The 13902-nt window shown below is 42.6% G+C and overlaps 1 protein-coding gene across 2 annotated transcripts in view; it reads left to right on the top strand.

Annotated features, from left to right (window-relative positions):
- The window catches only part of LOC146709041 (inter-alpha-trypsin inhibitor heavy chain H3-like), a 40197-nt gene that overhangs the window by 14407 nt on the left and 11888 nt on the right, over positions 1–13902 (top strand). The window contains exons 15-22 of one of the 2 annotated variants that reach the window (XM_085456004.1): positions 5069–5254; positions 5375–5514; positions 5687–5847; positions 6169–6195; positions 6301–6357; positions 7415–7551; positions 8201–8236; positions 8378–10522. In XM_085456004.1, coding sequence (XP_085312130.1) covers positions 5069–5254; positions 5375–5514; positions 5687–5847; positions 6169–6195; positions 6301–6357; positions 7415–7551; positions 8201–8236; positions 8378–8458 — 825 coding nt within the window. In that variant the 3' untranslated portion in view covers positions 8459–10522. Of the gene's footprint in view, positions 1–5068; positions 5255–5374; positions 5515–5686; positions 5848–6168; positions 6196–6300; positions 6358–7414; positions 7552–8200; positions 8237–8377; positions 10523–13902 lie in introns of those variants that run through there. The other variant, XM_085456005.1, reaches the window with a different exon arrangement.

Genomic DNA, 13902 nt, shown 5'->3' with positions numbered 1-13902 from the left:
ATATGTAAGACTGCATTCTTTCATTTGCGCAACATCTCTAAAATTAGAAATATCCTGTCTCAGAGTGACGCTGAAAAACTAGTTCATGCATTTATTACTTCCAGGCTGGACTACTGCAATTCATTATTATCAGGATGTCCAAAAAACTCGCTGAAAAGCCTTCAGTTAATCCAAAATGCTGCAGCAAGAGTCCTGACAGGGACTAGAAAGAGAGAGCAGATTTCTCCTGTTTTGGCTTCCTGTTAAATCCAGAATTCAAAATCCTGCTCCTCACATACAAGGTCTTAAATAATCAGGCCCCATCTTATCTTAATGATCTTGTAGTACCATATCACCCTATTAGAGCACTTCGCTCTCGCTCTGCAGGCCTACTTGTTGTTCCTAGAGTATTTAAAAGTAGAATGGGAGGGAGAACCTTCAGATTTCAGGCCCCTCTTCTGTGGAACCAGCTTCCAGTTTGGATTCGGGAGACAGACACTATCTCTACTTTTAAGATTAGGCTTAAAACTTTCCTTTTTGCTAAAGCATATAGTTAGGGCTGGACCAGGTGACCCTGAATCCTCCTTTAGTTATGCTGCAATAGACGTAGGCTGCCAGGGGATTCCCATGATGCATTGAGTTTTTCCTTTCCAGTCACCTTTCTCACTCACTATGTGTTAATAGACCTCTCTGCATTGAATCATATCTGTTATTAACCTCTGTCTCTCTTCCACAGCATGTCTTTTATCCTGTCTTCCTTCTCTCACCCCAACCGGTCGCAGCAGATGGCCGCCCCTCCCTGAGCCTGGTTCTGCCGGAGGTTTCTTCCTGTTAAAAGGGAGTTTTTCCTTCCCACTGTTGCCAAAGTGCTTGCTCATAGGGGGTCATATGATTGTTGGGTTTTTCTCTGTATCTATGAAGCGGCTTGAGGCGACTTTTGTTGTGATTTGGCGCTATATAAATAAAATTGAATTGAATTGGGGAAAAAAAGCACAAATGTCCACAGCACAACATTATGGAACACGTGACAAGCCACAGGGTCGGGTGGGGGGTGAGGAGTAATCCGAAGCAAACGCAGCAGCCATCCTGCTGTCGCGAAATCAATCAATGTAGAGCAGTGTCACAAACCACGGAGGCCCCAGAAAAGTGCAATCAACCGATGAGTTTATTAACAGCCCGGAGAAAACATCAACATATGTCTTCTGACCAAAATGCATGTTTTGGCTACTTATAAAGCAGTGGGGTACACGCCCCCCCCATGGCGTCAATGACAGATTAAAATAGGCTCCAGACATTAGTCACAGTTAATCGTACATCTTTAATAGCTATAAGCAGACATAGAACTTCTCTTTTCTATAATACCTTCCATACAAGGTAATAAACTTCAAGCCCTCAGGGTCTCTGAGGCTAATTATTGACTCTGATCATCTATTACCAAGTAGAATAAAATATAGTAAGACACCAAATGAGTTGAGGCCTCAGGCCGGACACATTCCTAGATTATATGTATTATATGTACTGTAAGCATGCATTGCAGTTATCCTTCTATGTTCTAGTTTCCCTCAGCATGTATCACCTGGACAGTCACGCCAGTGAAGCTTAAGACCCTTAATGAACTGAACATCAACTCAAAATAAGCACAGATATGCAATGTGTATAAAATACGTCTAACCGTACTTGTAATAAAAGTTAACATAATGGAAGGATCCTCAAATGGACATCTTCAATAAACAAATGTAATGCAGTATCAATACTGTGAGAAATATTATTACATGAAATAATGCTGTAAAGAATGTTATTAATGCAATTATAATGATGCAGATTATATGGCAGCAATAAAAGAATTTCTGTATCTCCACACTGCCCAGCGCTACCATTCAGATCCGCCGTGTTCCCAGGAGGGAACAAGCATCGAAGGCGTTTGGAAAGAGAGGAGGGATGAGTGTGTGCATATCAGTGTATATGTATGTGTGTGCGTGTCCAGAGTTCAGCTGAGACAGTGTCCTTCGCCCTGCTAGGCTAAGTAAACAGTCTTCTTGGGGGCGATCGTGGCTCAAGAGTTGGGCGTTCGCCTTGTAATCGGAAGGTTGCCGGTTCGAGCCCCGGCTTGGCCAGTCTCGGTCGTTGTGTCCTTGGGCAAGACACTTCACCCGTTGCCTACTGGTGGTGGTCAGAGGGCCCGGTGGCGCCAGTGTCTGGCAGCCTCGCCTCTGTCAGTGCGCCCCAGGGTGGCTGTGGCTACAATGTAGCTTGCCATCACCAGTGTGTGAATGTGTGGATGACTGGATATGTAAAGCGCTTTGGGGTCCTTGGACGAGTTTACGGACACTGTCACCTCCTATATCCACTTCTGTGAGGACAGCATTGTGCCAGGGTGAGTTATAACAATGACAAACCCTGGTTTACTCCTAAACTCAAAAAGCTGTGGCTGGAAAAGAGAAAGGCGTTCAGAAGCGGAGACAGGGACTGCTACAGAGAGGCCAAGTACAGGTTCACTAAAGAAGTGGACATTGCTAAACATCAGCACTCTGAGAAAATGCAGCAGCAGATCTCAGAGAATGACTCGGCCTCTGTGTGGAAAGGTTTTAGGAATATCACAAACTACAAGCCTAAAACCCCCCACTCCACTGATGACTTGCTCTTAGCCAACACCCTTAACGACTTCTACTGCCGTTTTGACGAGCCATCAGGTAGCCTTCACACCTCCAACGGCCCCAACAATAGAGACACTTTGTACACTAATTCCCCCACCTCTCCCCCCTACATAGAGCCATCACCACCTTCAAACCGTTCACCTACAACACCCCCCTCCTCACCCCACACAAAAGAGGATTTCACACCACCTCCTCCCACCACAACTCTTCATATTCATGAAGCAGATGTGAGGAAGCAGTTTAAGAACCTGAATGCTCGGAAAGCTCCCGGCCCAGACGGTGTGTCTCCTGCCACCCTCAGACACTGTGCAAACGAGCTGGCCCCAGTGTTTTCTGGCATTTTCAACTCCTCACTGCAGGCATGTCATGTGCCTGCCTGCTTCAAGTCCTCCACCATAATCCCTGTCCCCAAGAAACCTAGGATCACTGGACTAAATGACTACAGACCCGTGGCTCTGACATCTGTGGTCATGAAGTCTTTTGAGCGCCTAGTTCTCTCCCATCTCAGGACCCTCACGGCCCCCCTCCTGGACCCCCTGCAGTTTGCATATAGAGCCAACAGGTCTGTAGACGACGCCATCAACATGGCCCTACACTTCATCCTGCAGCATCTGGACTCCCCAGGAACCTACGCCAGGATCCTGTTTGTGGACTTCAGCTCTGCCTTCAACACCATCCTTCCAGACCATCTCCGAGACAAGCTTTCCCAGATGAATGTGCCTGATCCCATCTGCCGGTGGATCACTGACTTCCTGACGGACAGGAAGCAGCATGTGAGGCTGGGAAAGAATGTCTCGGACTCCCGGACCATCAGCACCGGCTCCCCTCAGGGCTGTGTTCTTTCTCCTCTGCTCTTCTCCCTGTACACCAACTGCTGCACCTCCACCCACCAGTCTGTCAAGCTAATCAAGTTTGCAGATGACACCACCGTTATTGGACTCATCTCGGACGGGGACGAGTCTGCCTACAGGAGGGAGGTTGAACGTCTGGTGTCCTGGTGCAGCCACAACAACCTGGTGCTGAATGCCCAGAAGACAGTGGAGATTATTGTGGACTTCAGGAAGCACACAGCCCCACTCCCCCCCATCATCCTGACTGACACCCCCATCACCTCTGTGGACTCATTCCGCTTCCTGGGTACCACCATCACCCAGGACCTGAAGTGGGAGCCCACCATCACCTCCGTCATCAAGAAAGCCCAGCAGAGGATGTACTTCCTGAGGCAGCTGAAGAAATTCAACCTGCCAACACGGACGATGATGCAGTTCTACACTGCAATCATCGAGTCCATCCTCACCTCCTCCATCACCGTGTGGTACGCTGGAGCCACTATCAGGGACAAACAGAGACTGCAGCGTGTTGTGCGCTCTGCTGAGAAGGTGATTAGCTGCAGACTCCCATCTTTGCAGAACCTGTACACCTCCAGGACATTGCGGCGTGCAGCTCGGATCTCAGCTGACCCTTCTCACCCTGGACACAGTCTGTTTGACCTGCTCCCCTCAGGCAGGAGGCTCCGGTCCATTCGCACCAGAACCTCTCGCCATAAGAACAGTTTCTTCCCCTCTGCTGTTGGACACATGAACAATAACCATATGACTGTACCCGCCACTAACACATGACCCTACGCTGTGTCACTGCATCATTCTATGTTTGGCACTGATCACCACCTGCACTCATGTATATATCTTTCAACGTAGCACTCTTAATTCTTATTCTCATGTATATATCTCATGTATATCTCTTGCACATATCTTTCCACGTAGCACTTTTAATTCTTATCCCTACTTTTATTTTTTTCCATGTCTATTTAAGTGCTATTTATGACAGCATGTTTGCACTGAAGCACCGCAGCACCGTTGTAAACCTGCTCAACATTTGGCAATAAACCCCATTCTGATTCCGATTCTGAAATTTCAAAAATCCTGTTTCAGAATAATGTTGAAAAACTAGTTCATGCATTTCTAACTTCTAAAAAATTCTCTAAAAGACTTCAGTTGATCCAAAATGTTGCAGTGAGAGTACTGACTAAAAAGAGAGAGTATATTTCTCTGGGACTGGCTTCTCTTTATTGGCTCCCTGTTACATCACATACAAGCTCTTAAATACTCAGGCCCCGCCTTCTCTTAGAGACCTCATAGTAATTTAGCACCTCAGTAGGGCACTTAGAGCTCTCTTACTTGTGGTTCCTAGGTTATTTTAAAGTAGAATGGGAGGCTGAACCTTCTGCTTTCAGGCCCCCCTTCTGTGGGTTCGATTTCTGGCGCCAGACAAACATTGTCATTTTTTCTTTGATTTTATGTTTGGTACATCTTCATTTAAAGCACTGCAGTTATGCCATATTCCTATGAATTATGTAGTCAATATTTCATGCTAAATTTATAACAGAAAATTGGAATAAGCAAAAGTGATAAAGTGTGTGTATGCTTTTATTTCAGGGTTTCTATGACGAAGTGGCCAGCCCTCTACTTTTAGAGGTGGACATGCACTATCCTGACAATGCAGTGGATTCTCTGACCACCAGCCACTTTAGCTACTTGTTTAATGGCACAGAGATTGTTGTGGCTGGCCATTTAATTGACGACAACCTTGACAACTTCCTGGTGGAAGTGGTTGGACAGGGGGTGAGGAAAAAAAGAAAAACAAAAGAAATGGCAGAAACATTGAGACATTGAGTAGACATAGCCTATATTTATTTGTTTTACTCTGGTTCATATGGATTTTATCTTTTGTTTCTCCTGAAGCTCGAAGAAGACTTCAGAGTCCAGGGTCAAGTGAGTGCCGCAGACTGGGATGTTTTTTACCCAGACGAGGAGTACATCTTTGGAGATTTTACCGAGCGGTTGTGGGCCTACCTCACTATCCAGCAGTTACTGGACAAGAGGTCAGTTTAAATCAGTTCAGTTTGGCTGCTAAGGCACATTGTTCTAATAAGAAATATGGTATGATATATAGTCTTTGATGACACTTGTTCTTTTACCAGGACGCTCATTTTAATCATTTGATGTTCTTTTATAGATTTCCCTGTAGTAATACATATATTTTCCTTCTGGCAGCAAGAGCGGTACACCAGATGAGAAAGCCAACACAACAGCCAAGGCCCTGGATATGTCCCTGCAGTACAGCTTTGTCACCCCTCTCACATCCATGGTTGTTACCAAGCCCGAAACCGAAGACTCGACAAGCAGCCCTCTTATTGCTGACAAGCTGACTGAAGGTACCTGGAGAAAACAGAGTTTAAAAATGTAAAACACTGGACTGGCTTTTCTTAAAGAGACAAAAACTATATTGACTGATGAATCGGAGGGGTCTGTGTGTGTGTGTGTGTGTGTGTGTGTGTGTGTGTGTTTGTCAAGTGTCACTTTGAAATGGCTGCAGTCAAGCTTTACCACAAAAGCAAAGCATGGCTGCAGCTCATTCATAAAGAGAACTGGTGACTGAGTTTACATTTTCCACATATTATTCCCCTTTAGTGAAGTATAAAAGCAGAAGCTGGAGCTCCAGTTTAAAACTGTTATCTGTCTGTTTTTTCTCACAGAGCAAAGACAGCAGGCTGAAAAAATGAGTAAGTGATTTTTTTTTTTTCAACGATAAATCACAAAAAAGATTTATGGGACAAAGTCAATTTGTTGTATTCGTGTTGATTTGGATTTTATTCTCCCTGTTCAAGAATATGATTATGATGATTCGCCCAGGGCGTCGTATTCATGGTATTACAAATATTTTGGTAAGTACACCATATACAGTTCAGATAGAGTTATCTATACTCAATTTCTATCTTCAAGCTGGATCTTTATTGCTTTATTGCCTTGTTTTTCAATATTTATTACTCTTTCTTATTTTGTTTTTCTTCAGATTGCAAATGGATTTAATCATATTTTATCTGGTTTATAGGCCTCTTTTATTTTATTTCCCTAAATAGATGCTAAAAATGACAACCTCAAAAATGTATGTAACCTATTATTAGAATCAATTGTCTTCCCGCAAAATGTAAAAGAACCCACCCATCACTGTAATCACACTCAAGATCTTGTTCTGACATATGGCATAGACATTGAACATAACAGTATTCTCTGAAAACCCTCTTTTGTCTGATCACTTCATAATAACATTTACATTTACAATAAAGGATTACACAGAAGTGGGGAATGCATTTCATTGTAAATGACTTTCTGATGTAACCGCCTGTCTGTTGTAAATAACTTTAAGAGTATAATTCCTCCACCTTCTTCTACCTGAACTCTCCCATAATTCAAAACAAGCAAATTTTATTAATATAGCGCCAAATCAAAGTTATAGTTTAGTTTGTTTTACAGGATTTTTCACAATATGAAAACATATGAAAAATCGTATGATTCTTAAAAAGTGAAAACCGCAGTTTCTTAAAAATCATGGTTAAAATGTTTGCTGTTATCAAGCATCATGCTATTGACATTTACTTTCTTTTTTTCATGAGTCATATTTCCATATTTAATAGACAACTGTGAGTAAGTATTGTAAAAGTAAAAGTTTCGTAAAGAATATGAATTTCACACCCACACACAAGTCAGGCACTGGATAGGCAAGTTGGAACTGGATAATTTTAACTCGCTTCCTTGTGTTCCCAATGTCCCTGGCACACACTATTTTAAGGAAGTCACACACACTAATTTACAGGACAATATTCTAGTAAACAGTTGTGGGAGCAGAGTAACCCTCCTCTTTTTCAACCATAGTGTGGGTGGAGTCTCACTGAAGGAACAAACTCCTCAAATGCTAAGAATTCCTTCCACATTTGTTTTCAGCCACGGGAAAGGCTGTTGCATTCCCAGACATGCCTGTGGTGTGGAGAGTCCTGCTACTGTCTGCTTGTGTCTACATCAGTCTTCTAGCTCAGACCTATGGCGCTCTGGTTATTTCCAGGAGAGATGCTCTAACACAGGTATCTTAAATAAGCTATGTACACTTTTTGGATGTAAAGAGACTCCTGTTTTAATGTTTTCTTTTTCAGTCCATATTTTTTTTTCATTATTCCTTAATAGAGTAAAATTGGGAAAAACTGTGGTGTCATATCTAAACATTTCTTTTGAAAGAAGTGACATAGTTACTTGAAGACATAACTCTAACCTGTAACTCAAATTGTGAGCGTTACAAACTTTGTTTCTTGTCTTGTTTTCTTTCATGGTTTCACATTTTTGCAGAGACTTGTAGTCTGGAGTTAGGCTTTTATTTTTGAAAATAAATACGCTTGAGTATTGCACAATACTTCTTCAGTTTATACAGGACAGAGCATGAGTCACAACTCAGGGAGTGACTATTGCATTTACATCTGAGAATCTTTTAGAAGCGCGGTGTCTGGAAAACCTCTACAAGACGTAGAGAAGGTTATTTTAGTTGAGATTAAATATTTCAAAAGCACCAATTTTTCAGATTGGCATAATTGGTACATGGTTTAAAATAAAGCTCTGAGAATTCAATGCAGAGGTGTCGTTGCATGTTGTAGGTGATACAAGCAGTTTTTATACTTGTCTTTTTACAGTCATCTTTTTAATTGTTTAGTAACATTACAGTCATTCTGTGCTGTGTTCCAGGAAACCAAAGAAACCGTGGGCATCAGGTCGATGAAGGTACTCATGTCACAGTGTCTAATTATGAAAGTAGACACATTTGCTGATACTTCATTCTGTGCATTGTTTATATGTCATTCATTTATGTTTTGACCCTGCTAAACACGTTCATGAAACTATTTATCAATTTTCTTTTTACAGAAAAGAAGTTCAAGCTCTGCAAATGTAAGAAACAGAGGCGGACAATTTTCAAAAATAGACCCTGGTCAACATGACTTATAGCTTCTAACTTACAGTAGTGTTACTAGCTTTTTCCAAAATTAAGTCCATACTTCCAGTAAAGTTTATCGCTTCCAGCTGCACTTGTCCCACTTGTCCCTCCCCCTGGTGCCCACTGAAAATGTATTTATTTACTCTCTGCTTATAAGAAACTACATGCAATTTTAATGTTAGGGTCTAGGCCATAGGTTTCAAACTCTGGCTAATTACATTTGGCCCGCGAAGCCACACCAAATTACTATTAGAGCTGGCCTACTGGTATTATACAGCTAATATATATATTGTTTAGTATTAAGCTTTGCTTGTTCCATATTCAGTTTTTCAGCAAAACGTGTTTGAGTCCATAAGAAAAGATTCATTCTTATATCTGGAGGAATAAATATATTTCAATAAATATTAACGTTAGCTCGCGACTTTGTTCCAGTTTTGAATTTTGGCCCACTGTGTATTTGAGTTTGACACACCTGGTCTAGGCTATGCAGTGCTGTGAAAAAGTACTTGCTTCTTCCTAATTTCTTTTTTGGCATATTTATCACTCTTAAATGTTTCAGATCATCAAACCAATTTTATTATTAGACAAAGAATAAATACAACATCCAATTTTTAAATGAGGATTTCATTTATTAATGTAAAAACCAAACTTATTTGGCCTTATGTGAAAAAGTAAAATCATGAATTAACAACATTAGTTGGAAAGCTGTATTCAATTTCACTAGCCACATCCAAGTGTGATAACTATCAAACCTGTTGAATCAGGGAATCGCTAAAAGTATAACTGGTCTGACAAAGTGAAGCAGGCAGAAAGATTAAACAAAACTATGACATTATCATGCCATAATCTGAAGAAATGGCTGGGAAATAAAGTCAGTGACATCTATCAGTTTGGAAAGGGTTATAAACTATTTCTAAAGCTTTGGGACTCCAGTGAACCATGGCGAGAGCCAATATCCAGAAATTGACCAAAATTACCCCAGAAGCCATCAACAACTCATCCAGAAGATCACAAAGTTCATTCTCTGGAGCTCAAGCACACCTGGGTTATGCAGCAGGACAATGATCTGAAACATACTAGCAAGTCCAAATGGCTCAAAAAACCCCAAACAAACAAACAAAAAAAAAAAGCAATACAGGCCGATCATGCTCAAAAACCCTCCAGTGTGGCTGAATGAAAATAATTCAGAAAAGTGGGCCAAATTCCTCCACATGCGAGGTGATTTCAGACTCATTGCCACTTATTACAAATGCTTGATTCCAGTTTGTGCTGCCAAGGGTGGTGCAACCAGTTATTAGGATTAGGAGGGAAAGAGTAGGGAGCCAAATGGATTTAATAACTTTGATAACTTTGTCTCCCTTAATAAATTAAATCATCATTTATAAACTGCATGATCTGAAGCATGTAAGTGTGAGAAATACGGTATGAAAAAATCGGTTTGGCTGAGATTAAAGTTATTAGATTAGATAAAATAAAACTTTATTAATCCCCCGGGTGGGTTCCTCCTTGGTTTTCACACAGCTGACTAAACGTCAAACAGAAAACTTATTAAACAGAAGTATGAGACAGTCGAGAATTTACACCAGTGTCTGGTTATATTTTAGATAGCAAGAAGCAGACGGCCGAGTTTATTAAACTCCACCGAGACAGCGGTGACGCTAATCAGAACTAGACCGTCCAATTTCACGCCTTTAAATTTGAAAGGCGTGTTTGTGTGTGTGTTTATACAATTGCTATTATGTTTGCACTTTATGTGTAATGTTACTGACTGCAGAGATCAGTAAGATGTGTGTATTTTTTATTTATTAGTTTTATTTATTTAATATTATTTTTTAATTGAATGACTGTCTAGTAGTTCACAGATGTCGAAAAACTGAGTGTGGTAAAGCCACTGATTTTTTTTATGTATATTTCTGTAATCTGCACATTGTACTGACTTTCATTTTAATGTTTACACCAGGGTTCCTTGTCAGCACTTTATGCTCAGATGTTTGTAAGCTAAAAATAAACTATTGTGTATGTTCAAATATACTGTTGTGATTGAAGAAGTTAAATAAAAATGTCAGTCATCAATTCATGCATCACCTCATGTCATCATAACAGAGGTCTGTCTTCCAGGAAAGAACAGTTTAAAATTAATGTAATATAGTATTGCCCATACTATATGATGTATTGCTTGTCTTTGTTTAATAATACAGAAGACAAAGACCTTAAAAAATAATCGCATATCGCATCGCAATCGCAATATTGGGGCAAAAAAATCGCAATTAGATTATTTTCCATAATCGTTCAGCCCTACTGGAGACGGAGCAATACTGGAAGAGCATATGGGAGAAGGACACAACCCATAACGGCAATGCTCAGTGGCTAGTGGATCTGAGGGCAGACCACAGCGACCTCCCTGAACAGGGTCCAGTAACCATCACAGTGGCAGATATCCAAGAAAGGGTCTCCAGTATGAAGAGTTGGACAGCACCAGGGCCCGACATGGTTCACGCCTATTGGCTAAAGAAGCTGACTGCACTCCACGAGCGTCTGGCAGCACAAATGAACCAGCTGCTAGTTAACGAGAGACATCCGGAATGGCTAACCGAAGGTCGGATGGTCCTGATCCCCAAGGACCCCAAGAAGGGACCGGTCCCCTCCAACTACCGACCAATAACCTGCCTCAGTACTACATGGAAGCTCCTGTCAGGCATCATATCGGCTAAGATGAACAGGCACATGGGTCAATACATGAGCGGGACACAGAAAGGAATTGGCAAGAATACCAGAGGCGCAAAACACCAGCTACTGGTAGACAGAACAGTCAGCCGAGACTGCAAGACCAGACTGACCAACCTGTGCACTGCCTGGATTGATTACAAGAAGGCCTATGACTCAATGCCCCACAGCTGGATACTGGAATGCCTAGAATTGTACAAGATCAATGGGACCCTAAGAGCCTTCATCAGGAACTCAATGGGGATGTGGCGTACAACACTAGAGGCCAACTCCAAGCCCATAGCACAAGTCACCATCAAGTGCGGGATCTACCAAGGAGATGCTCTGTCCCCACTGCTGTTCTGCATAGGCCTGAACCCCCTCAGTGAGATCATTAACAAGACTGGCTACGGATACCGACTACGGATACCGACTACGGATACCGACTACGGAACGGAGCATAGACTCAAAACACAGCTGTTATCCAACTGCAATAACACATCTGAATACTACAAAAAAATGTCCATCACGCCACTCTTGTGTTAATCTATGCACGGTCTGAAGCATGTGTGTGGGAATGTATGTGAATGTTTTACTGTTATATCTTATTAGTATTTTAAGTATTCTATCTATTTTATTTATTGAATTTTATTGTTTTATTTATATTTTGATATTGCTAGGGATGATGCAATGATCGGGGACCATTCTTAATTTCGTTGTTCTCATGACAATGACAATAAAGTTTCTGATTCTGATTCTGATTCAGTTGTCAGCCACCTCCTGTACATGGATGACATCAAGCTGTATGCCAAGAGTGAACGAGACATCGATTCACTGATCCACACTACCAGGCTATACAGCAATGACATTGGAATGTCGTTCGGACTGGAGAAGTGTAGTCGGATGGTAACAAAGAGAGGGAAGGTAGTCAGAACTGAGGGGATTGAACTACCAGAAGGCAACATTGCAGACATAGAGGACAGTTACAAGTACCTGGGGATCCCGCAGGCGAATGGGAAACATGAAGAGGCCGCTAGAAAAGCTGCAACCACCAAGTACCTGCAGAGGGTCAGGCAAGTCCTGAGGAGTCAGCTGAATGGTAAAAACAAGATCCGGGCCATCAACACGTACGCCCTGCCCGTGATCAGGTACCCTGCTGGGGTAATAGGCTGGCCAAAGGAGGAGATAGAAGCCACTGACATAAAGACAAGAAAGCTCCTTACCATGCATGGAGGGTTTCACCCCAAGTCCAGCACCCTGAGGCTGTACGCTAAGCGGAAGGAAGGGGGCCGGGGACTGGTGAGTGTCAGCACCACAGTGGCTGATATCCAGAAATCCTACCAGTGGCTGGACAAAGTTGGACTGAAAGACAGCACAGAGGCACTAATCATGGCAGCACAAGAACAAGCTCTGAGTACAAGATCCATGGAGGCTGGGGTCTATCACACCAGGCAAGACCCCAAGTGCAGGCTGTGTAAAGATGCCCCAGAGACAATCCAGCACATAACAGCAGGGTGCAAGATGCTAGCAGGCAAGGCATACATGGAACGCCATAACCAAGTGGCCGGCATAGTGTACAGGAACATCTGTGCCGAGTATAACCTGGAAGTCCCGAGGTCAAAATGGGAGATGCCCCCAAGGGTGGTGGAGAATGACCGAGCTAAGATCCTGTGGGACTTCCAGATACAGACGGACAAAATGGTGGTGGCTAACCAACCGGACATAGTGGTGGTAGACAAACAGAAGAAGACGGCCGTAGTGATCGATATAGCGGTTCCGAATGACAGCAATATCAGGAAGAAGGAACACGAGAAGCTGGAGAAATACCAAGGGCTCAGAGAAGAATTCGAGAGGATGTGGAGGGTGAAGGTAACGGTGGTCCCCGTGGTAATCGGAGCACTAGGTGCGGTGACTCCCAAGCTAGGCGAGTGGCTCCAGCAGATCCCGGGAATAACATCGGAGATCTCTGTCCAGAAGAGCGCAGTCCTGGGAACAGCTAAGATACTGCGCAGGACCCTCAAGCTCCCAGGCCTCTGGTAGAGGACCCGAGCTTGAAGGATAAACCGCCCGCAGGGGCGTGCTGGGTGTTGGTTTATATATATATATATATCTTTCAGCTTAACGAGTAAACCGTCAGCTCGTTCAAACACACGTTAAAGTCCGTTTGGCTCGACACCACCGAACAGAGGCAGCAATATAACATAGCTAACATTAACAGTGTAGTGAATCCTGCTTGTGCCGTGATATTCAGGACCGCAAACTGAGCAGCATTCACTGACTTTCAGCTTGTTGTGTTTGTGGATATATGACTGACTTTAATTATCCACAAAATCGTCAGATTCTCTGTAAGATTAAGGTCAACTATCGAACGGCGTATAAAGTATAGGCTTTAAAACAAAGTAAACGCTAAAAGTACAAACATCGCTAATGTCACATAACTTTGCCGGCATGTGGCCAACAGTAATGTTTTAATGTTCTTCATTATTAAACATTTGCACATAAATAAGTGACATAATATTCAGAACTAACTTTTGAAAGCTGTAGATAACAGCAATGTTATGTTTGTCCATACTGCCTCCTGTTGCTGCCGTTACGGAGAGTTTCAGCAGGTGTCGCTGTGGTTCTCTCTAGATGTTATGTGTACTTCCTAAAAACGAGTGTACGGACGTTCATGTTGGCTGATAATAAACGCCTGGCATACAGTTACAGCGGACTGGTTATTATAAGCAAAACCTACATGGTGTCAGAAGTG

The sequence above is a fragment of the Copadichromis virginalis genome, linkage group LG5, assembly GCF_057382275.1.
Source record: "Copadichromis virginalis isolate Kocher_CV1m ecotype Utaka linkage group LG5, C_Virginalis_male_GT1.1, whole genome shotgun sequence".
NCBI lineage: Eukaryota > Metazoa > Chordata > Actinopteri > Cichliformes > Cichlidae > Copadichromis > Copadichromis virginalis.
The sequence above is the reverse complement of the archived record's forward strand: the minus strand, read 5'-3'. Positions and strand labels throughout refer to the sequence as shown.